Below are 26,364 nucleotides of genomic sequence, written 5' to 3' on the forward strand. Positions count from 1 at the left end.
TTAAAAAAAACAAGGATATATGCCTCGGTTCACGTCATAACCGAAGTAGAAAGACCCCTTATGGCCTCGGTTATGGTCACACCCGAAGCAGAAAGTCTTGCGGATGAGAAAAAAAAAGTCTATTGCCTCGGTTCCAGCTATAACCGAGGCAGTAGAGTAGGACATAATGCCTCAGTTCAGGGAAACCGAGGCATAAAGTCCTACGAAAAAAAAATTAAAAAAGCCAAAAACTTTACTGCTTCGGTTAAGGCTGAACCGAGGCCAAATCCTCTCTCTTTATGCCTCGGTTCTCAACCGAGGCCAAAAATATTAGACTTTTTAGCGGTTACATCTAAGTATATTCTTCATAGCTTCAATATTTTCTCTGTTCTTCATTTAGGAGTTCTTGATATATCATTTTGAGTAAATTTCTTCTTTTGAATTATCTGTTAATTCCTTTTTTGTAATTCATCAATTTGAATTTCTTCGATCACATTGTTGTCACTATGCTAGAAAATACTTTTTATACTGATTTTCGAACTAGTCTAGAAGCAGGAGATATAAAAAGTATTTGACTTTTTATACTTGTTCCATAACCAGTATAAAAGTTTCAATTTTTATACTGGTTAGAGCTTTAACCGATATAAAAAGTCTAACTTTCCAAATCAGGACCATCTTTGTTTTCATTGCATCAGGCACCTCAACTTTTTTCTTCTCATACTTTGTAAGTCCCTCTCCCTATAACTTTCTAGCCATTGTTCATATCTTATGGCCTTATGGGAAAATTCACGATATCATTAGAGGGTTCCCACAAAATGCTCTTACCAATCTTTCTGACCAAAGGGTTTTCATCTTTATTTTTCTGGCGTGAGAACATAAGCGGCACCACTTCTACCCACGACGACACCTTCCACGCCAAGTTGAGGTTGTCGCCTAGCCTCACTGCAAACTGCCACTGTAATGCACCAAATTCCTGGGTGTCACGGGTTATTCAAAAACGAGTAAAAATTTCAAACTTTAACATAACGCAAAAACGTATTTTCAAAAATCTCAACATTTAAACGTGCATAAAACATTATAGTTCCAAAACATTTGTCCAATGAAAATAACGAAGAAAATAAAATGACATCAGTTGCATTGTTTCAAAGTTCAAAAGTAATAACTATAAATAAAATCCTAAGTTTGTCCCTTGTCATCTCTTGAATCTATCATGCCTCAGTACCATATGCAACATCATTTGTTCACGTATAACGCATTATACGATCATCACCAATAATATCATTCATTTACACACAAACATGTATTGGTTAAGCTATCGATAAAACAATCATAATAACATGATATAAACATATTGATTAAATCAACAATAATCAAACACATCATACATAGTAATAATAACAATAGGATTCTTAATCCTCTAACATAACAATTCAATCAAACGAATTACTCGATCCTCGATCATCGATCCTTGAACCCTTGATATCATCACTACATCTCACACATAGATTCTTGCTTTATCCACTCCTTAGCACCTATGCTAATTACTTACTATACTCTTATAGTAACACCGCTATCACATAACATCACTTGGAGCATCTCAACCACTATGATCACCATCAAAGATACACCACCATCATGATTATCTCAGTCATGAACAACACCATGAGCATCACAATACCATAAGCACCATAGTGGAAGGAACCAGTCAAACTCATATACCCTACCTCATCGACTATAGTCGTTCCTACAACTCCATCTATAGATTCCTAATACAAATACATTCGAGTAGTCCCGCTATTCAGCTAAGGAACATGTAATTCTGCCACACAAGGACAAAGAAGATACCTTCACCCCTACACAAGGAAGGCTCAATACCCGAATAATCCTTCCAATGCACACAAGGCAAAAGGAAGCACATATCCGCAAATAGCACCAGGATTTACAAGGTACAAGTAGTAGACTTATCCTCTACTCTCATGCTTCTCATGCTCATCAATTACATACTCCCATACATCTCAACACTCCTTCTTGCTCCAATTCACAATCACAAGTCAAAACTAACCCTAAACATGCTCAATACTCTATTTCCTTGAATACCAACGAATTTCACTACTTCCTAGGCTTGAACCACATACAATCTTCTTCAAATTCATCACTTTTAAAAAATACATTATGATAATCTATTATCACTTTTGATAATTGATTATCTCAGTGACAATCACCCAGAAACATCATGCAAGAAGGGATAATCGATTATCATAAGTGATAATCGATTATTCTCGCAACCAGTCTCAATATCGACGCGCAAAAATCGATTATCACTAATGATAATCGATTATCTGTAAAATGAAACACATCTTGGACATAATTCAAGTCTGAAAACTCACATGCAAAGGCCCTAAATCACGAGGGAACTCTCCCAGAACATCATTCATGCATTCAAGCATCACATACTCTTGTAAATATACTCAAACACATACATCACAACACTTGAATCATCCAAATTCAATCGTTGTACATATTATTCCCTCTTATAGCAAGGTATGAATCCTTCCCCATTGTTGCTACATTTTCTTCCATCGTTGTGACTAGGAGATCACCAGAGCCACTTCCTTTCATTAACATGGTCATTAGCACCATCGTTCACTCGCGAGATTGGGAACCATTCTTAATAACTTTGCTTGGGGTGTTCCCTATAGCAATGCTTCAACTTTGTCGGAGACAGAGCGTAGGCGGCTACTTCACTAAAAACAAATTTCTTCTTCAAAAGCATCAATAGTTTTTAGATTTCTAATGATCCACTCTCAAACTAATTTTTCCCTTTACTTTTGTTTCTTTGTTTTATATGCAAATAAAATTGTGATAATATGTTGTTGTTGGTCTGTGTTATGTTGAAGGAGTAGATTAATCTGTGATTGTGTATAGTTTGGGACATGATCAAGATGAAATGTTAAAGTTGGGTGTGGATGGTGATTGTCAATTGCAATGAAATGGATAATGTGTGATATTGTTGTATGGATATTGGAGAGATGAATTTGTTTTTGCTTTTGGGTGGTTAGGTGTGGATGAAGACCAAATGTCTCCTATTTTCCCATTTACACTACCTATTTTCCCTATTGTTCCTGTCGTAGCTCCTATCACCTTAAGAAATCAAAGGTTAACTATCTTCCTCTAGGATCTTGTTAGTATTTGATAGAGAAATTGCATACCATGACCTTAGAAAATAGGTGTCAATTGCCCTACTTACCATGACCTTCAGGATATATTCAAACCAAAAAAGAAAAATACAAAAAAAAAATCAACACAAGTAAAGTATATATTCTCGCACCTAGAAAGCCATAGACAAATAAAAACAAACACACAAGTACTCACAAGGCAGGAAGATCATTGAAGACTTGTATTGCTTTAGAAAGCTTTTGCAATAACTCTAAATTCTTGTATAGGACTTAGGTTTTAAGGTTGTTTATTTAATGTACCATTGTTGTATAAAAAGGTTAGAAGAATAAAAAACGTTATATAATAATTGATTAGCTCGGCTAATAGTCGATTAATGATAATCGATTAGCACCAATAATAATCGATTATCAGAACATGTTTTAGAAAACTCAAATGACCCCTAGAATAATTGATTAGCAGGAATGATAATCGATTATTGATAATCAATTAGCACTTATGATAATCTATTATCCCTTTTAGTCATTAGAGTTTCTAGCTATTTTTAGTCGTTGGACTATCTGTTATGTTTTTCCTTTAGTGGATAATCCATTACCAAGTTAGATAATCAATTATTCCATAGTAGAGGCTGAAAACGAGATTTTGCAAGTGTCCATGAGTGAAGTCTATAAATTGAGATTTTAGACTCTCATTCTAATACACAACACTCAATTAGAACTGAATTGAAATGGGGAGCTAGAGATCTTGTGAAACTATCTATAGAGGCTTCAAAAACTTGGTATGGGAAGAGCGGCAAATTTCAATAGGAGTTTGATTGAGTGCTACTGTTGTTGTTGAGTGAAGCCTATCATTCTTTGTGAAGATTTAAAGAAAGTGTTCATCCTTCTTTTCATATTTGTTGTTGAGTGAAGCCTATCATTCTTTGTGAAGATTCAAAGAAAGTGTTCATCCTTTTTATCATATTTGATGCTCATTACTAGGATTAAAGACATATTTCTTTTATGAAATATCTTTTTCCTTTTATGGAAAGTTTTGTCTACAAATAAAACACAATCTCTCACAATTTTTCACAATTTCCTATAAATAGAGAAAGAAAGACCTAAGGTAAGCTTTCTTTTCTCTTTTTCTTTCTTTTGTTTGTGTTTTTTTAACTATCTTTTCTTCTCTTTTATTCTTATTTTAGTTATTTTAAGTCTTAGTCATATAATTTCATTAAATTAGATTTAGAGTTAGGATATATTTATTCTTATTCTTCTTAAGTCTTATTGAATAAACTATGATTTTCTCTTTTTTAAAACTTCTTGTGAGACAACTTAAATAGAGGAGATACATCATCTTGAGTCTTCCATTTTAATTATAGAGTCCCATTAACTTCACCAAGGTAAGGGGGTTCAATTTCAAATCTTTAACTAATTTTGGCATATTATTTTCAAGTATACAATGTCCATTTTTATTTTCACTAGTACAAAAATCGCGTACAACGTCGAATATTTTGGGATTTTAATGGCGAATTCGCAAACGACGTCATATCAGGAGACGTTAAATTTACGTCAAATTTAAAAAATTTGACGTTAACTTAATGTTGAATTTTGTCAATATTCGACGTTAATCAATTTTTTTTATTGATTTTTAATTAATTGTGATCCTTTTTTACAATTCTACGAGACCTAAAAAGCAAAAAAATAACAAATTTCAGTTTTTGGTATTTTATAAAGCATGAACTATGTATCAACAGCAAATAATAATAACCAATAACAAACAAGTTCAATCAAGCAACAACAACAACAAACAAGTTCAACTAAACAACAACAAACAAGCTCAACAAGAAAAACAACAAACAAGTTCAACAAATAAGTTCTTCAAAATGAAAACGAAAACTAACCTGCAAAAGATGGGTTCATCGGAATAAAGCTTCGTCACAGTAAGAGAGAAAGCAGAATGAGCCTATGAAGGACAAGAGTACGAAAATAATCGGTTAAAACAAAAAAAATCATACATAAAGTAATTAATTAACATGCATTTGTATCAAATGAAAGAAAGATTACATGTGATGCTCGTCAAACTTCATTCGAGAAAAGTTTGAGAAGAAAAGAGGGTATCGCGTGCTAAGAGCCGCTCAAATTTTTATTGAATACACTAACCTTTTGACATCGAATTTAAAAGTTATTCAGTTGTTGGACGTTGAATATGTGACATTATACACTATTTTTGTACTAGTTTTGTAACTATTTTTATACAATTTTGAATTTTTGGGTTCATAGACGGGTTTCTTAGGTACGAAAACCTAAGATTAGGTTCAAATATCACCAAATATAAAAGTTTTATATAAAAAGCTATAAATAAAAACAAGTTTGTTGTTTTACTAATAAAATACGAATATGGAAATTATGTTTTCTTTTCCGGTTGTTATTCTTGTTTTATTTTTTTCGTATTTACACTATTTTTTTACAGCATTCTTGTGTAATATTTTAAGTCAACTAATGGGTGAAGGAATGAAATGTATAAGCAAAGCACTAAAATAATACGTATATGAATTGTATTAGTTGACCGTTTTTAAAATATTTTTGAAGGTTGAAATGCTACCAAAATTTTGTGAACAAATTTCAGTTTCAAAGTCTATACAAAGTTAATATGGAAGGATGATTGCAAAATAGATTACACTAAATGAAATTAAGGATGAGAAAATAATATTATTTTAAGGACTCTTTGGATATATAATTACAGAGATACATTGGGTATAGAGTCCAGATAAAGGTTAGGTAGACTTGGGGATAGAAGGTTTTTTTATTCAATTACAAATTCATTTGAATAATTTTGTTGTAAACTTATAAGATGTTATGACGAAGTTTTACAGGTAAGGGAAAGAATCATCCTTATTTTATTTTTTTATGAGAGGAAGAAAATGAAGACCTAAGTATGTAATAAGGAGATTATCTAGCTTGACTTTTCCTCTAACTCTTGTTAAAGCTACTATTGACATGGTTTAATTTATTTTGTGATGTATTTCAAATTAAGAAGTATCTTTAGTTGATTGTAAAAATATAAACAAATTTCTGTTATCAACACCTATATCACCTATATGTATATTAACATTTTATTTTCATAAATATTAGTATGTTTGACATACCATATTTATGTGATGTATTTTTATTTAGTTTGACGTTTGTTAGACAAATGCAAACTAATTTTCTTTACACAGATAGATAAATTAAACAAGTAAGAAGATCCTACATAATCAATTTTTGAAATATTATACACAATATTCATATGTTTTAATAATTTATTTTTCAACAAATTCTCATTGTGTGAAACTAAACATTAATGAATGGTCAAATAATAATCTGATAGCAGATGAAATAATAGACTCAACAAATATCAAACTTCGTTGAGATAAACTTTAAATTATAAATTTTTACAACAAAACTTTTAAAACAAATTTTCTACAACAAGATTTCTTGAATGCATAAAATATATTATGGAATAAACTTTCTAAATGAACTATTTAGAACGTATATAATATCTTTTGGAATGAGTTTTCATAACTCCTCTACATAAAATGTTTTTTTAAAAGAATTTTCTAAAATTCGGAAAAAAATTTCCAAAACAAGTTTTTTACTGCATTTTCTCCTTTTCTTTCTCTTCTTCTTTCTTTGGTGAGAATGGTAATATGGTGTGGTGTAGTGATGAAACATGTGTCTTTTCCAAATATTAAAGGGGTGGAATTAGTAATTTTGAGAATGAAGGAAGCAATAGAGTAAAATCTTTAGATGATAAATTACTTTCATACTAAAAGGCCATTATTTTAAAGCTCCAAAAAGTCCAATAGCTACAGTATGTCGGCTTATCTTAAAAAATAAACTCTAGTCCATTTGTCTCACACTTTATATTTTTTTCTCTTGCTTTTTTGTTTCTCTTAAAAAACAAAGTTTTTTTTTTAATAATATCACACAGATCTTAAAACTTATAACCATAGAATAATATGTGTCAGTGAACATAATAAAATTTGAAATTGAAAGTATGAAAGCTTATATAAAAAATTGAAATATCAAAAGAGTATCAGATAAGGACATTTGATGGTACATATATAACGTAAAAGGGACATGTATGGAAATGCAAGAAATCATGAAAGAGATTCAAAATGAGGATGAATACGGGATAATTGAGAGTTTAAACAATGTATCAAGAAATATAACATGGAGGAAAACATTCAGTGAACAAAATCAAGATAGGAACAATGATGGATTAAAGGAAAAGTTGGTCTATAGTAATTGTTACAAAACATCAGTTCAATAAACACAACAAATATACTATATAAGGGATCGATACTACTATTTGCCAAAAACTTAGGAGGAGGTTTAGGTTATACAAACACTAATAACATCTAAACTAACTATATAAGATATCGACATCACTCTTTATACAAAATCTTAAGACAATGAATTAATGGGTCTTTCATCTTTTTATATACTGCTCTACTCTCTAGTTTCTATCTAATGTAGGATTGAAACTCACACTTAAATTTCCAACATTAAGTACATGTATTTATATTTATAAGAGATTTCCTAACTTCATTAAGTATATTTTTGAAACATATAAATTAAAACCTCTAAGTAATAAGTAGATGATGAAGAGTTATTGCACATCTATAACATATGTTAAGATTTGGAGTGAATGTCGGAAACTTAATTTCTGAAGTCCATAATGCATACCTATGAAAATAGATCCGTATTCTATTTTCAATTATTTTTTATGAACATCAAAAGTTATTTTGGAAAGTAATTATGTAGTTGAGTATTTCTCATAATATACAACCATAATAATTTTAATTTTTTTCTTGAGAATATTAATAATTTATAAGCCCACAAAGGAGATGTATATTCACCGCCCAACCTTGGAAATACTAAGTAAGTATCATATTATTCCAAGTTTGCTTATGAATAACCTATCCACTATGTTATTATGAACTGTTTAAATATTCACCTACTTAGAAAAAACTTTTTTAACTAACATACTCTACGACATTTTCAAGATTAAAAGATGTAATAACTATCAAGTTATCATTCTTAACCAATAATATATAGACCACTCAGACAATCACAGAGTATAAAATAACAATGAAACATATATATAAATTTCTTTAATCCAAGTTCATTAAATAAAATAATTTTTACTTTACTTTGTCTTTATATAACTTTAAAATTATAAAATAATGATAAATAAAATAAATAAGAATCAAAACAATAACTTTAAATAAATAACTATATATGCATTAGAATTTTATAAAATATAGTAACAATAATATAAATTAACAAATAAAACTAGTACATTACTAGAGATAAATAGAATGAAATAAATAAACATGATCACTGCGTCATTGGAAATAAATTAAAAAGTAATAATTAAATAGAATAAGTGCATAACTAGAGATAAAATAAAATAAATAAACAACTGCATAATTAGAGGTAAGCTTAATGAAATAAATAAATAGAATCAGTGTAAAACTGAAAATAAATTAAGAGATCTAATTAAGCATAACCATAATTGGAGATAAAATTGAATAAAATAAATAAACAAGATCAATAAGTAACTCAAGGTAAACTAAATTAAATAAATAGGACTAGTGTGTAGCTAGAAGTAAAATTAAATTAAATTAATAGGATCATTGTATAACTGAAAAAAGAAATTAAATAATATAAATATTCAAGAGTAAATGCATATATATTAAATTATTTTTTTGTTACTGAACATCGAGTTTTATCATACATTTTAGTGCGTGAAGAGTACTAAGATTTCTTTGTGGTTGAACATTGAAGAAAAAAGACAAGGGAGCAAGTAACAACTGCCAAAAATCTTAATTTACCATTTTCTTATGAATTACCAGTTTTATGTGTCCGTGACTGATGATAGAGATTGATTTGGCCTTAGTATTTGTTTCTATATGATGTGCTTGACAAGGTAGATATTTGGTTCATTTGGAACCAAATTTAATCCACAAAATTTCCCATACTCTTTCCATTTCATATTTGTCTTAAAAAATAATATAAGAATATTAATTATACAAGTAATACGATAAAATAAGTCCTTTAACAAAACCATTTTACCAAATAGTTCAAATGTAGTTAAGTATTTAGTATCTAGTTCACATTTTAATTTAAATATTCTTTTCCTGAAGTGATAAATATTTTGAAATCAACTATTTCGAAATATTTATAAAACAATATAATATTTATTAGTTTATAAAAGATTAATTACTTAATTAATATGCTAAAATATAAAATTAAATTATAATATATTAAAAAAACTAAATATTAACTTATTAAATTAATTTTGTGAAGTTAAATTATCCTAAATCTTACTTCTTAATATGAAATGTTAATATTTAATTTTAATAAAAAAATTAGATCTATTATAATATTATATAATATTATAAAAAATTTAAAAATATCACATCATTATAAAAAAAGTTAAATTGAAGATAAATCTTTCCTTATCTATTATATTGTCGAATTTTCTTGATTTCCACTTTTAATATTCTAAATAAAGTTACATTTTATTGATTATAAATAAATTTAAATTTCCTTATTAAAGATCAATTTCCACTTTCTTATTATTGGATAATCCTTTAGATCTTAGATGACCATTGTTTCTTCCTTTGATATTACTATGCTGCATGAAAACAATTTTACATTTTCCTCTGACTTTTTCTTTGACTTAAAGCCACATTTAGATTCGTTTTTTGAACGCCCGTGATAATTTAGAATGTTGTGTTAGATTGATAGTGCCACTAATCAATAATGTTGATAGGATCCTTAGTGAATCCATCCAAATTTGAAGTCTCTTTTACTTAAACAATTTAAAATAAGCTAGGACTTTATTTTTCTAAGCTTTAGTAGTGAAATGTTATTTTAAGCTTTTATTACAATATTATTTTCCTTGGTCAACTTTGCTCTTATTTTATTTCATCATCCTTGAAAATATGTTCATTTTCCTTCTTCTTTTTTCTTATTGTTATAATGAAATATGTTCATTAAAAGGAAGATTAACGCCATTCAATGAATTTCACAAATTTCTTGAAGTATACAAAATTCAAAAGTTACCTACCTTTGTCATTTAAAAGTAGTACCTTTATATATATATATATATATATATATATATATATATATATATATATATATATATATATATATATATATATATATATATATATATAATCTAATCCATAATATTCTTAACATTAATCAATTTTAAACCAAAATAACCCTAAAGAATATTAGTGACTTTTACAAATATTAAAAGAGAGAAGAGTATTAATGATAATGTTAATTAGTTTTTAAATAGAAATATAAAAATTTAAGGAAAGTTTTTTTTATAAATTAAATTAAATAAAATCGATTCTTATAAATGTAAAGAAAAAATATAAAATATGCACTACTTTTATTATAAATAAATAAGAGAAAACAACAGGAGTCATATATGAGCACCACCAACAATAATAATAATCACAAATAAATTAAATTTTAGTACAATGAATTGATGAAAGATACTTTTAAACAAATAATTAGATTTATATCATTCATTAACCCAAATTGTATTTCGTTTGTTTAAGTAAGATTTTGAATTTGAAATTTAGATTATTACGTTTATTTAAATAAAATTTTGAATTTGAATTTTAGATTATAAAAAGTCTAAAAAGAAATCTTCTAATGTAAATATAACTTATTTTAATAATATTAGTCTTAATTAATAATTTAGTCTTTTGCATTTTTTTTATTTTTTTATCTTTATTTTTATTTTTGATTTAATTGATTTTCTATTTTCCAATAAACTCTATATTATTGTTTTATTAAATTAGTGATATAGAAAATAGAGTATAAGAGTTTACAGATATTTTAAAACAATGAGACACAGTGTTTTAAAGTTAAAATAATTCGCTAATATAACTATAATTTCTTAAAAACATCTCATTACTTAAAACACAAATTATCTCTCTAAATTTTTTGCTCATAGTTTTCTCTTACTTCTCTCTAAGATATCTAACTATTTGATCATCTGTTTGAAGGCCAGGAAGTGCCTAGGAGATCACGGTCAAGTAATCTTCATTCCTATCTGATCACTTCTTAGTAATTAACAAGTAAATTTTGACTATTTTTCCTTTCGTTCTTAGATTGAAATTATGCATGTTGATTCTTTGTCGCATGTGTCTTATGTTATGTTTTTTTTAGTTTCTTGTCAATCTAAGGTCATAAGAGTTCAATTTGATAACAATTTGGTGATTTGTAAGCATTTCTAGAGTTTCTTGTATTTGAAGCAACGATTGGACGTTCTTAGAGTTGTAGCAGTTCTTTGTGAGGTAAGGGAAATTAATATTTCCTTTAGTTTTAAATTAAGAAGTGTGAATGATAGTTGTTAGTTGGTAATACTGATTTGATTATGATTTGAGATTATTGCTTTAGTGATAATTGTGTATGATGAGTATGTTTGATAAATTGATGCATGTTGTAATGAGTTGTAGTGAATTGACTCAATGATCTTGTGAATGTTGTTGTTTTGGAGTATGTTTGGTGCGAAGTTGATGTAATATTGAGAATTAAGGATTTTGATTGAGTTAGAAGTTAGTTTTTAGCCTAAAATAGGAGTTTTGATAGGTGAAAGGTTGAGATAATGATCAAATGGGAAATTTTAGGTTTGGATTTATGTTATAATCATTTGGAATTTTTTTAGGCTTAGAGTTAAGAAAAATACGATCTAAGATGATTTAGTAGTACTTTAAAGGTGTTTTGGTTGATTTTTAGGGACATTTTTGGGGTTTAGAGTAGTGAGATTTTGAATTATAGATTCTGGGTCAAATTGGTTAGTTTAAAGGGTATTGGTAAGTCATTTTTGATTTGTTAGAGTCCCTAAGTTACCTAAAAATGAGCTAGAACAGGTAAAATGCAATTTTGATCTCTAAGTTGAGAATTTAGGTTTTTTTCAGTTGATACCTTGTTATAAACAATTTATTATTAGTTTAAGATAGGTTATTCACTTTCTTTTAGGTCTAAATAGTTTATAATTCAATGTAGAAGTGTTAGAAGTTGGTAAAAATGATAATGGATGGTTTAGGAGTGTTAATTTTGCAGTTTTAGTGCTGCACAATATAGTATGGCTACGCAAGCAAAATGAGCTAGTTGAGCGAGTTTATGGAAGTTATAGCAATGAGTTACAGAGGTTGGGCAAGCCAGCTAGCTCTACTTGAGGAACTTGTTGTTTTGCCTCTCACTAGGCGAGTGGAGGAACTCGTTGGGCAAATATTTTGGGCTTTTAGCTTGGGAGGGTTGTTGTTTTGCCTCTTGCTAAACAAGCAAAGATTGTTAGTTGGTCGAGTGAGTCTATGTTCTTGGGTGATTTTGAATTATTTTTTATTATATGTATGGTTTTTAAAAGTTATAATGTTTTGTTATATTTATCTATGGTAAGGTTTGAAATATATATGTGAATGGAATGAGGCGTATAAGAGTTCTAATGAGGATTCTTAATGGTTGTATCAAAGTGTTGTTAGTATGAATGCAGGGAGATTAATCTTGGGAGTTATTTCAACACTCTAATGATCATTCATTTTTAAGTAAAGAGGATTTATACATGTGGTGAGAGTAGTAGGATGTCTTAGTCTAGGTGCGTCCAATATGGCCCAAGACACGGTACAAAGTAACCTTGTGAATGTGGTAGGGTGAAACCCATTGACAATAACATTGCAAAGTAGTAGAGACCTACAAGTGCACAACCCGCCATAGCTCAGTATTCATACTAGATCCGGATAGTCCAATCTAGGTCTTGACATGTTTAAAATGATTGGATTGCTTTTATATGAAACATGATTCATGTGTGAAATGTTATAGTATAATATGACCTGTTTTGATCTATTTTGTATCACTAGCTTACTTTTTTTTTTATATGTCTTGTTGGTGTGTTCTTGTATGTGATTGCCTTGATTATGATCATTTAATGGATGTGAGCAGAGGGTAATGAAGTTGATCATTTGATGGATGTGAGCAGAGGGTAATGAAGTGACTGTGGAACAAGTCTTAAGTAGAGACGACCCAACAACTTAGTAATTATTATAATAACTTCTTAATAATTCTCAATTCCTTTCGTTGTTTTGAAAATACCGAATCTTTTATATATATTTAAAAAAACACAAATTTTGACATGTGAAAATTTTAAATTTTAATATTTAAAACTACAAGATGAGATATGTTAATTTAACAAAAAAATCACATTAAATTTATTTTACAAAAATATAAAATCAATTAAAGTTTTTAAAAAGTAAAAGTTAATGAAATAAAAAAATATAGAAACTGAAAAAATTAAAAATTATAATATAAAAATTAAATCAGTAAGCAACTCAGATAAAAAGAATCTTACTATTTTTCCATAAAAAATTTTAAGAATTTAGACATATTTTACACGTTTAAGCAGTAAAAGTACGGCTAAAATTATGAGTGTAAAAGAAAAATTATGCCATTCTAAAAACAGGTGAAGTAAGTAATTTCACAGTTTGTTTTTTTAAAATGGATTAAGAAATAGATTTTAAAATTAATTTGCAAGGTAAATTTATATTTATTTATATATTTTAACTTTTAATATATTTTCTAACGTTGAAGTATATATAATTTATATATACATTTTATATAATAAATTAAAATTAATAAATGATTCAATAATAATATAATAATAAATAAAATAATATATTTAACAAATGGTTAAAATAAATTATAATAATAACTTTAATATTAAATTAAAAAATTAATTATAAATTTAATTTAATTTCGTAAAATCAACTTATAAAATTATAACATACAATTAACTTAATTCAATTTCACAAATCATACTTATAGAATAATAAGATAAAGTTTACGATAACTTGTATACACTAAATTGTTGGATACGGAATTTGGGTAAGGATTAATGAGTGAAAAGATTTTGATGGAGGTGAAGGTCTGATAATCTTCTGCAGAAGAAAGAAACTGCAATCATGCAGTGCTGGCGTGACGGAGCGAAGACAGTACAGACTACAGTACAGCAGTGAATGCTGAAAAAGGGAAGCCTATTCCCACAAGTAAAATTCAAGCTCACACAAATTTCCAAATTTTCGCATTCATTGCCTCTGCGTCACAGTAATAATTTATATTTTAACCTCTCTTCTTCTCACACACACTTTCTCCACTCATACTAATATTAAAGTGAAGCCTATAGCTTCTGGATCTGCGCAACTCATCATAAAAAATTGCCTCTACTACCACCGTACAATTATTGTGTACCACTGTCCCACCAAAACCAGATACTTCTCAATCTACGTATCCCTTCTTACTATTTATTTAAATCTTTTTTCATAAATACCTGCATTTTAAAAATATTTTTCAGATAGAATGTGGAAGGCACATGGAACCATATTTGCCAATATAGAAGAATCCGAAAGGGAAGATGAGGTCAAAATTTAAACCAAAAATGTGAGGTTCTATTTTTAGATTTTTGAAAACAATGATGATGGGTTGGGGTAAGAGGGACACTGTTTTTTATTATCAAAGTCAGAGTAAGTGTGGCTTTTCTGCAATCTCCAGTCTGTGCGGATCGCACTTCGTCATCCCCAAACATTGCTTTACCAACGTTGTATTAATTCTTTTCTATACTCTTGTATATAATTTTATATACATTAATTTATATTCATAATCCCACATTAATGTATTTAAATTTTACTAATGAGTGAAAAATACAATTAATTTAGTTATCTAGTAAAATAGAAAAATTGTATGATTTTTTTTTTTAAAAAAAAAATCTGAAGTTAAATTCAAACAATTTTCGAAAACAAAGAATACATTTTACCTAAAATATAATTATATTAGAGTGGACCATAGAATTTAATTGGACCACCGAACAGACTCTATCCGTTTGGTCTCATTCTTGTCACGTGTTTGGATTACAGATATACAAAAAAAGCTGAAAAAATAAACCATAGTCTATATATAATAACGTTTAAATTAAAAAATAATAATTATCTGAACCTAATTCCCACTAATAATTTAGTATTAAGTGCATAGGTAATCCTCTTGCACGTGCATTTGGAGAGAATTGATGAACGAATATTATTATCGTTAAACGAGTTTATGACAATATAATCATTTTATATTACGAATTACTCCAACTTATACATTAAAGAGACGTTACGAAGCGGGGCCTTTGAGTAAGTGCGTCTTTGTGTACACTCCAGCTGGAAAAACGCCGTCAGCAACGGCAACATGGTGAAAACCACCACCGTTACGTATAAAAACTTAAACCACCACGTTTTTATGTTTTCTATTTTTTGTAAAAATCTCTTCATTTATTTACAATTTTAATAGCTATACAAATTCATCTATTTTAATAAAAATATCTTTTTTTAATTATTTATTTTGTTTTTGATCTTATCTTATAAATAGATAATAATAGAGATAAATGTGTAGAAGCAGATATGCATTCAAATATCCAACATGACAGTTTTATCAACTCGAAAGATGGGACAAGGATGCCCCAAGATTGTAAGACACGCGTGTCTGGTTGTAACAAGCGAGTGTTGTGTACTACCTATGCTTGCGATGCAGCCATGAATTGCGAAGGAGAGAAGCTTGTGATGGTGCATGGCAGAGATTTTCAAACCCGTACCACCAATTACAGCTGGATCGCCACCATCACCTTCTTTATCCATCAAACACCACCACATCATTTTATTGCTCTGCACCATTTTTTCCATATCCACCCATTCTGTACCACGCTCTCTACTCTCTAGGCCATTTATGATAAATTAATACACTCTCCCATTTCACATCTTCCCCTACTTCTTTCCTTATTTCAAATCTTTCACACATCCTTAAATTTCTGTCTCTACTAAACAATGCTATTATTAAAGTAAAATGTTGGTTACATGGTGGTGCTGTTTTTGAATATGATTAAAGACAGTGTTGTTGCGACTGTGTAGTGCGTGCCCAGTGGAGCTTGAAGAGTGTACAGCTTTTGCCAGCTGTTATTTGCAACAGTAACGGCACCATTTGCCACGCACCACATCATCTTTTATGTCTTTTTCTCTTGGTATTTGAAATCCACCCTGGCAAGCTGATGTGGCACAGTCCTCCATGATGTGTACATTGGGAATGCAACACCAGCTTATCTCGCAAGCCACTTTCAAACACACTTTGGCTATAAAACACTTCTTACTTCTCACTCTCTTCTCACTCACTGCTCAAAGAACCTTCCCTCTGCTCTCCCCATACTCTTCTGTTCCGCTTTAAGGATGTCTCACTCCTTAGGATTGTTTGTGGGTCTTATGTTGGTTGTGGGGGTGGCTTCCACCTCCAACTTCGATCAACTTTTCCAACCAAGTTGGGCTTTTGATCACTTCGTTCATGAAGGAAATCTCCTCAAACTCAAACTTGACAATTATTCTGGTAAAGCCACAGGTTTTTATTTTTTCTGTTTCTTTGAGCATCCAAAGAGATTGTCTTTGTTAGCCTCTTAGTCATGATCTTTGACTAGTTCATCCCACTAATGAACAATCTAATATAGACACTACGCTTGAGAAAAATGGTTTGTTTTGTGTCGTTAATATTGAGTGGGACATTTTCAGGGGCTGGTTTTGGATCCAAAAGCAAGTATATGTTTGGGAAAGTGACCATCCAGCTTAAGCTTGTGGAAGGTGATTCTGCGGGGACTGTCACTGCTTTCTATGTAAGTGAACAAAATTATTCTTAGTCACCAAGTTATTCCTCGGTTTTTTTGTTTATTGTTAGTATTAATTAACTTGTTATAACAAATATCAATTAATCATCATCAAGAGTGATACTACTTTGGCCTCACTTGACTATGTGGCTTTAACTCTTCATCATTAGTATGGAGATGGTCTACCTCTGGGACCTCATTTAATGCATTCAATTAAAATCAATGTAAGCAACGTTTTTCTGCAAAAAAAAAAATGGACTTGGAATCCATGGAATCCATTTAACACACCCATTAGTGGCAGCTACCTACTACCCTTTACCCTCGTGATTTACTTTACATCCAATTAATATTCGCATTCATTACTGTTGTCTCCGTCTTTGCGATCTACGAACCAATGCACGGTTAAATTCTGCTGGGGAACTTTACTTTCATCACGATCAACCCAACAGTTATATTATTCTGCGTTTGAATTGACTTTTCACTTTTTTTTTGGTTTCAATTATTGAGGAATCTGAATGAGTCTGACACAGTGATAATTGATTTGACGTAGATGTCCTCGGAGGGGCCAAACCACAATGAGTTTGATTTTGAGTTTCTGGGCAACACCACAGGGGAACCATACTCAGTCCAAACAAACGTGTATGTGAACGGAGTGGGCAACAGAGAACAAAGGCTTAACCTTTGGTTCGACCCTACCAAGGATTTCCATTCATACACTATCTTCTGGAATCAACGACAAGTTGTGTAAGTACCCATTCCTCTTAATTACTGCACATTGCATTAGATTTAAAACCTAATGTAACTTCACTGTTATATCTAAAACAATGACTATGGAAAGGGAAAAAGCTGTAAGATAGCGTGCTTTTTCCCCTTTCGGTGGTTGAGCCATCACAGACTTGTTTTCACTGTGTACCCAATCGGGTTACACGAAAAGAAATCCATGAAAAAAGGTAAGGGAATCTAGGACAATTCATGGGTCTATACAAGAATATGTACGTACATATGTTGTACATATGTTCCCATGCGCTTCAGTATTTGCAGGTGGTACATATTAATATAGACCGAACCAAACTTTACCATGTTGATTTGGTGATCTGAAAGTGTTAAGTTGTTTGGTTAAAATGTTTTTTACATGATCAGGTTTTTGGTGGATGAAACGCCGATAAGAGTACACACAAACATGGAGCACAAGGGTATTCCTTATCCGAAAGATCAGCCCATGGGTGTGTACAGTTCTATATGGAATGCTGACAATTGGGCCACCCAGGGTGGTCGTGTGAAGACGGATTGGAGCCACGCACCCTTCTTTGTCACCTTCAAGAACTTTGAGATCAATGCTTGTGAATGCCCTGTGGCAGTGGCTGCAATGGATAACTCTAAACGCTGTAGCAGCAGTGAGGGTAAGAAGTATTGGTGGGATGAGCCAAATTTGGCTGAACTCAACGTGCACCAGAGCCATCAGCTGAAGTGGGTTAGAGCCAGACACATCTTCTATGACTATTGCTCTGACACTGCTAGGTTCCCAGTCACGCCAGCTGAGTGTGTTCATCACCGTCACAACTGAGATAATAGATAGAAAGATAGATATGCTTTATTTTGCTATGATTAAGTGGAGTCATGATGAAAATAGGATTGTGGGGGATAGAAGACAAAATGGGGTGGAGTAAAAAGTTGTGGAACATGCCCTTAATGTTTCTGGTTGTAATATATTGCCACAGCATAATGTGAATTATCAGTTTCTTTTCTTGTACAATTCAATTCAACTTGTTTCAGTGTTCTAATGGATAAATATCGAGACAGTCCCCTAAACTAATTTCCAACAGCAAGTAGTGTAATTTTTCTTTTAAGCTCCATCAACAAGTGGGGGGCAGGTCCCTAAAATTTGTGGGTGGATAAAAAATCTTTAGGGTAGTCCCAAAAGTAGGTGATGTGGATTTGAATAATGATTTTTACATGTGGTGAGACAGGGAGATGTTGATTGGATGCATTTTGGGCAATTCTTTCTACATTTGATCTGTTGATGGATGAAGTGGATTGCTTACTTCAATGAATTGACTTGGCTATGGGACCACAAGCTCACGGGTTGATTGGTTTAAGAGGGACCAAGATGGAAAATTAGTGTTTGACGGAGGAGAAGTAGGAAATTGTGACTTTTAGACACATGAAGATGAACTTTTGTTTTGAGGTTTGGGAACTTTACTTTATGGGGAGAGGTAATAATGCCCTATTTGCAACCATTTTTTCTATGAGAAAAAAGTTATCACCTTTGTGCTACCATTTTTCATGAACAAGAGAAGAGGTACAATGTTAGGAATAAAAGAGAATGAGTTAGACACGTGTGAGACACGTGTAAGGAGAGTAATATGTTATAGTTGTTAGAAGAGAGAGAAGGTATAAATAATAAACTAAGTAGGGGGAGAGGGGTATCGGGGAATTTGTTCAGACTGGATAGTTTCCAGAAGAGGAAGGTTAGGCTTCCTTGGGGGGAATTCTTGTATTCTGATTCACTCATTCATCAATAATACATATATACATATTTTTTCCATTCTTTATTCGAGAGTTGTGGTGAGAAGAGAGTCTTGATTAGGTTATTGGCATAAAGTAACCTAACAAATTGGTCCGACCTGCCGGATCCAGATCGGAGGAGTTGCGCGATGGAGAACAAGATGAATGCACTGGAGGAAAGGTGGGAAGGGAAGTTCGAGTCCATGGAAGCCATGTTGGAAGAGATTCGAGAGGAGATGAGAGGAAGGGCTCGAGACGGGAATCGCGACTGTGGAAGACGAAACATTAATCGCGACCGTGGGAGAAGAAGGAACCAGCGTCGGAGCTCCGAAGGGAGTCGCGATTCCGTCAACGCTGAACGCAAACGGCGACCACCAGAGAAGTCGGAGGACGAAGCGGAAGAGGACAGAGGAGACGTGCAAAGTAGCGGGATGAAGCGCATTAAACTCCCAACATTCGAAGGAGTGGACCCCATGGGCTGGATCGCGAAGGCAGAGAAATTTTTCGATCTACAGAACTTGACGGAGAGGAAGAAGATGAAGTTGGTATATACCTGTATGGAGAGAGGCGCAAGCTACTATTGGATTCGTTTCTGGCGGAAGAAAACCCGACATCCAAATTGGAAGATATTCACGGAAGCGCTGACGCGGAGGTTCGGCGAACTGAATCGAGACACCGTTTGTGAGGAGCTGGCAGCGGAGCGACAGGAGGGAAGCGTCAACAAGGACTTCCAGGAGTTGGGAAATTTGGTGCCACAAGCATCGGGAAAACCAGATCACTCATTTTCTGTTTCCGTCGATCTTGGAGCTGGCATTATAAATGGTGTTGAGGCTGTGGGGGCTATTGAGCGAAGATCAGATACTTATTCGTTGATTGGTGATCCGTTCGATCTTGGGTCGACAATGATGAACAGTGATTGCCTTCGCAATGACAAAGAAACCAAACAAAACAATTCGGCAAATAGACCATTTAATTCCGAAAGGGACAGTTCGGTGGAAAGAAAGCTTGATGAGGATATTTTGAGCTCTCAGGAGAGGAGGGTTAGGGATTGGCACTTCACTCACTTGGAGCATGATTGTGCTGCTTCACTTAATAATGTTTCTCTTTCCGATTGGAATCACGATGAAGTGTATAGGAGTTTTGGAGGAGATCATGGTATGATTATAAGGGGTCACAGTTTCGTTGTTGAGTATCTGGGAGAAAGAATCACAATTCCCTTGAACCACATTGTAACAAATGTGTCAAATGATATCAAGGAGCCTGGTCAAAATTATAAAATCAAAGTTTCTACAGTAAATAACAACGATTTCTTTGGTGATACTGTTCTTGTTACTGTTTTACTGGGCAGTTTGAAGGCTGGAACTATACAGTGGTACCCACCTTTGCCACAATGGAAATGTTTTTCGGGGAAGCGTTTTAGTTATGGAACTCTAAATACAGTGGTTCTGGAATTTCCTAGTGAAGTTTGGGATTATACTGGGGACTACTTGGAAGCAACAAATGTGAGGAGAAACACTAGAGGTCACTACTTTATGTTTTGTAATGTTAGGAACGCAGTTGGGGTTCCTGCCCTTATTGCATTAGAAGTTGGTAAAGTAGCCATAGATGGTCAAAGCTGGAGCTCTTCAGGTCATCTCAAACATGCAATTAAGGTTCTCCGAAATTTTTTTGGGCAGGATTCAGTTCCAGATCATGTTACATATGTGGTGACTGATTGGGATACTGTTTGGGGGGCGATGATGAGTGGACTACGTGAGTCTGTTAGCAAAATGGACATATTGAGCACTGGAAATGAATTTATTGTTGAGATGAAGAGATTAGAAATCAGAGACAAACTTTATCTCTTTGAGTCGGGAGGTTTGGATGTGAATTTAGGAGCTACCTGTTTGGCATCCCTGGGAAAAATGAAAGTAGATTGGTGGCAGTTGAGCATGCAGATTGAGCAGGAAGAATGGAAGACATCGGTGGAGGATTCGAGGAGCAGAATGTTGGAAGTTGCTAGAATCCAGGAAGAATGGAAGATATTGGAGGAGGATTTGCCACCACCCAAGCCTCCAGACTTGAATTGGAGGGCATCACCTGGGAAGGGAAGAGGAGCATTACGGCAAATAACAGTTCCCTAACTTCAACCTTGAGGACAAGGTTGATTTTGAGGGGTGGAGTAATGTTAGGAATAAAAGAGAATGAGTTAGACACGTGTGAGACACGTGTAAGGAGAGTAATATGTTATAGTTGTTAGAAGAGAGAGAAGGTATAAATAATAAACTAAGTAGGGGGAGAGGGGTATCGGGGAATTTGTTCAGACTGGATAGTTTCCAGAGGAGGAAGGTTAGGCTTCCTTGGGGGTGATTCTTGTATTCTGATTCACTCATTCATCATTAATACATATATACATATTTTTTCCATTCTTTATTCGAGAGTTGTGGTGAGAAGAGAGTCTTGATTAGGTTATTGGCATAAAGTAACCTAACATACAATTTACAAAGAAAGGAGTGAGTGTTTGTGCACATATGTGAGTAAATCAAGTTGAAATTCCTAAATAGGTTGTTGTATTGTTTCGATGGATAGACAAAGCTTGAAAGAATCAGATTCAATCATCGACCAAAGGGTGGCAAGATTAGATGTATAAACAAATAGAAAAGGCAAGGGGATTGGAATATTAAACAGTGCAATTTAGAAAAGGGTTTCACCAATATGGCAATGATTTTCAACACCATCTTTTGTGAGGAATATGTAATGATAAGATGGGGTATGATTGATTGATTATATTGGTTTGGAGAAAAAAAATGAACAATAATTATGTTCAAGGCAATTTCTGACGTGGAACTTTATAAATTTGGCACAAAATGCCATTTTGTTTTGTTGTTGACCAATACAGCATTATAACTAGGATGAGCAAATCTTTCTTTTATTAGGGACAAATATTAGTCTTTAGTTGGTAGGGGTGTCTTAAAAATGACCTATATAGCGTAGCACAACTTGACAAGAGACATGTGAAACCTATGTTGCAATTAGGGTTGTTGCCCAACAATTATTACAATTAATTGGATTAATACCTTGTTAATAAGGTTGGGCCCTTGCTTGCGTGGATAATTAAAGTTTGTCTTTAAGAGGATAGAGGCTCCAATGGTTATGATGGCATCCTCCCATTGAAAGGGATACTTATGGGCATCTTCAATGAACTGTGACATAAAAGTTAAAGGTTCAGTTTTTTCAACTCAAATTATTCAATTGAGGGTCCTATTTCGTTAAATGATTGAAAAGTTTTCGGGTAAAAATTTAAGAACTCATTGTGTTGGCAGTCAATTGTTTTTGCACAATCAACACCTGAAAAATAAAAGTAATTTCAGGTTCTGGTGAAGTGTTCAAGAAATTATTAATCTTTTGGGTAAACAGAAAATTTTCATTCATACCAATTCGCATACTATTTATATATTTCGGTAATATATATTCATTTTCATTTCCACCCACCAAAACTAATATTATCATTTCAAATTTGTTAAAATATACAGTTAGATTAATGATTGTATATTAAATATTGTTTGTTTTAAAACTTTAAATTTTTATAAAATTTTAAAATTGTTCTTAAAAGATATTTTAAATTGTTGAAAAAGAGAGATGTATTTAAACTTATTTTGTCTCAGTTCTTAAACTATATGATACTATTAACTGTATGGGAATATATATAACTAAATAATTAATTTATATCAGATGAGAAAATAATTTATGATATTTCAAATCATGTATGTTGCATTTATTGAAATGCTATAATCTTTCTCTAAACTTTCAAAATCTCTCCTAAAGTTAATCCTAGTCTATGTAGGTTTATTAAAAGTCTGCCTTGTCTGTAGGTTATAAAAGAGTAATGACGTATGTTAACACTGTCATTTGCACTATATTTATTCTATCATTTATTATATTTATATTTTCTGTACTTTTTCTTTAGATATATCATATTTCTGTTCACTAATTTGTCATAAAATAGAAAAATACTTTAAGAAAAGTAATACCAAAGATGTGCCGCATGAGAATCCTCAGCACAAAGGAGTATCTATATATTTTAGGATGTCTTTTCAAAGAAGGAGGAGCCCACAACTCACAATATTTTCTAAGTTAATTATATTTTTTTCTTATTGGAAATAAAATCTTTACTCCTATATTTTTTAACATATATAATATCCAATTACTTTGAGTCTTAATTAAAGTGCTGATTATAATAAATTTTGAGCACAGTAATGAATGAAGTTTAAACTACAAATGACACTTTGATGTAAAAATAAAATACGTTTTATGTTTTTATTGTTGAATCTATTATGTGATATCTTTTATTCTATATGCTTATATCAGGTTGTTCTATATTAATTATATCTTAGAAAATAAAGTTGATATGTTAAGTTCTATTTATTATATTTAGGTTTTGGGTCCTGTAAAATAGTTAAATTAATAAAACATCCTCAACATTTTTGTCTTATTAATTAATGACAACAAAATGGAAACACCCTCATTACTTTTTGCGAGTCTCTTTCTGTCCTTCAGCTGTTATGACATATCCTCTTACGGACCCTTAATGTGTTATAAACTAATATTTGATTTCTTATCAATATTTGGACCTTTTGATAGAAATATTACTTCTATATATATTGACAGGATTAAATGTTTGTTACATAAATGAAGTATGAGAATTGCTAAAATTAATAACTTTTTAAATTCAATATTCTTAAAACTTATACTCAGAAATTGAATCTGTAATTGTCTAAGCATTTGTTTTTGTTTATTCTTTAATGTTTTGTTCACATGTGAAAATTTGTGGGAGATGATTTGGAAGAGAGTTGTGAGACCCTGAAAAATGACGCACGCTGGAATACGTGTGGCAACTGGAGAACGGGACACCTCAACAACGTACGTGGCAGCTGCAGGAAGAAACATTTCAACAGCGGACGCCAGGTGTCGCGCTACATGGAGACTGGAGTGCCGAGCGCTATTTAGACTGCGTGTCATTTGGAGAGCTCGACAGTTCACTAACGCACCAAGTGTCACGACGAGAGGAGTATGGAAAGCGTTAGTGGAATGCACGTGGCTGACGAGGAATGGACGTTCGTTCTCGACTAAGGAGCAAAAACTGGGTTTTTCAGAAAAACACTCCACTCTTCTCTGTATGCATCTTCCCCACCCAAACTCAGAACTCAACCCTTCATCTTCTCCAACTTCTCTCTAGAACCAGACCACCTTCTCTCTACGATAACTCCTTACCTTCTTCTTCGATCAATTTACAGCACCGTAGGAACGTTCGCCCAGCTGTAAGCTTCCTTTTGGACCGAACCAATCCCGATTCTGGAAACGGTAAGTCTCCCAACCTAGGTGTTCGTTTCTGGATATTCCTGCGAACCCAGACTTAGTTGCATGCAAGGGTAGGAGTTGATATTTTCCACGTTTCTTTGGTTAGATTTAGTTGAAGAAGTTTAAGGGACCGTTGAGTATAGAAGAGCTGTAGTTGAACAAGTTAAAGTCATACCCTTAGGACGTACACTGCTATCCAGGTAAGGGAAGCTTATATGTTTAATTTATACTTGCATGTTGTGCATTCTGAATTGCATGTATGAAAATGATGATGTTTGAGCTGTATGAACGACCACTGTTATGGAATATGATTTCTGACTTTGATTTATCTGCATGTTGGTTTAATAGTATGAAAAATGGATGATTTTTGATATATATGAGTTATTAAGGTGATGAATTCCATAAAGTTTGAATGTGAATTAATTTGGAACTTGAAAGTTATAAAGTATAAAGTATAGGTTAAAATGTTGAAATCTGGAAATTTGTTAAGTTTGAGAAATCTGAAACTTAAATCATCCCCTTTGATAATTGACGCTCGTCATCGTACGGTCATAGACCGTTCGGTTTCCCTTAAAGTAACTTAGAATGGAATTCTTTCATTTGGAAAGAATTCTGCTCGAGAACGAGCGTCCCCATTTGATTGTCTGAGCGTTCGGTTCAGCTCAGCTGTATGTAAATATTTGAAACTTCATAAATACGGAACGCTCGGTCTTTAACCGAAGCGTTCGTCCTTGATATCGTTCGGCCTTATGTCGAACGTTCGTCCTTGATATCGTTCGGCCTTATGTCGAACGTTCGTCCTAAATAGCGCTCGGTCTTATACCGAAGCGTTCGTCCTAAATAGCGTTCGGTATTATACCGAAGCGTTCGTCCTAAATAGCGCTCGGTCTTATACCGAACGTTCGTTCTAAATAGCGCTCGGTCTCATACCGAACGTTCGTTCTAAATAGCGCTCGGTCTCCTACCGAAGCGTTCGTCCTAAAGAGCGCTCGGTCTTGTATCGAACGTTCGTCACGATTTACCCTCGGTCAACTATTTAGCGTTCGCTTTAATGAAGTGTTCGGTCTTAAACCGAACGCTCGTCCTTATTCTTAATTCCTTAACGAACGTAAATAGCGTTCGTCCAAATATTACTATATTCATTCTCTTACGTTCGTTCAAATACTGGCATCAGTTCCGTATATACAAAATTTTACAAAGAAAATTCTAAGTGTTATTGACCATCATTGATACATTGAATCTGGTCCAAGATCTATATTATGAAATTTTCTAAGTATCATTATACCTTTCATATAGTCAGTTCATTTAACTGGTCAAACAGAGAGTCACGTCCGTCCATCCAGTATTGTATTTGGACGTTCGTCCTATTTCTTCAAAGGACTGAACGTTCGTTCTTTTGTACTCTTAAAGTTAAATATGAGATTGATTATGAATTATGATAAATTACAGTGCGAACCCTATATTGAATGATTTTATGATTTTGGAATTTGAACGAGCATTCCAAGGAGGAACGTCTCAGCTATGTTAAAGATTAAATTTGGTAAAGTATGAACATGGATAAGTTAGGACTCGCGGTCCATCCTGATATTCCGTGATACTCATCTTCACGTAGAAGGGGGTAGTCATGTGTGGGAATGGCAGGAG

At 32.3% G+C, this 26,364-nt stretch overlaps 1 protein-coding gene across 1 annotated transcript; it reads left to right on the forward strand.

Annotated features, from left to right (window-relative positions):
* Positions 1-16,387: 16,387 nt before the first annotated feature.
* LOC124835483 (xyloglucan endotransglucosylase protein 6-like) lies at positions 16,388-18,636 on the forward strand. Its single transcript, XM_088092941.1, has 4 exons — positions 16,388-16,607; positions 16,787-16,887; positions 17,429-17,622; positions 18,019-18,636. The coding sequence occupies exons 1-4, from the start codon at positions 16,454-16,456 to the stop codon at positions 18,440-18,442; spliced, it is 873 nt and encodes a 290-aa protein (XP_087949067.1). The 5' UTR covers positions 16,388-16,453; the 3' UTR covers positions 18,443-18,636.
* The last annotated feature ends 7,728 nt before the right edge of the window (positions 18,637-26,364 follow it).

Source organism: Vigna umbellata, chromosome 6, assembly GCF_029865625.1.
Source record: "Vigna umbellata cultivar VRB3 chromosome 6, Vumbellata_1.0, whole genome shotgun sequence".
In the NCBI taxonomy this organism is placed as follows: domain Eukaryota; kingdom Viridiplantae; phylum Streptophyta; class Magnoliopsida; order Fabales; family Fabaceae; genus Vigna; species Vigna umbellata.

Bases quoted from the DNA above. Each gene is read 5' to 3' on its own strand.
- LOC124835483 (XM_088092941.1), top strand. From the start codon at position 16,454: ATGTCTCACTCCTTAGGATTGTTTGTGGGTCTTATGTTGGTTGTGGGG. The intron at 16,608-16,786 runs GTAAAGCCACAG...GGACATTTTCAG, and splicing joins CAAACTTGACAATTATTCTG to GGGCTGGTTTTGGATCCAAA. The intron at 17,623-18,018 runs GTAAGTACCCAT...TTACATGATCAG, and splicing joins TGGAATCAACGACAAGTTGT to GTTTTTGGTGGATGAAACGC.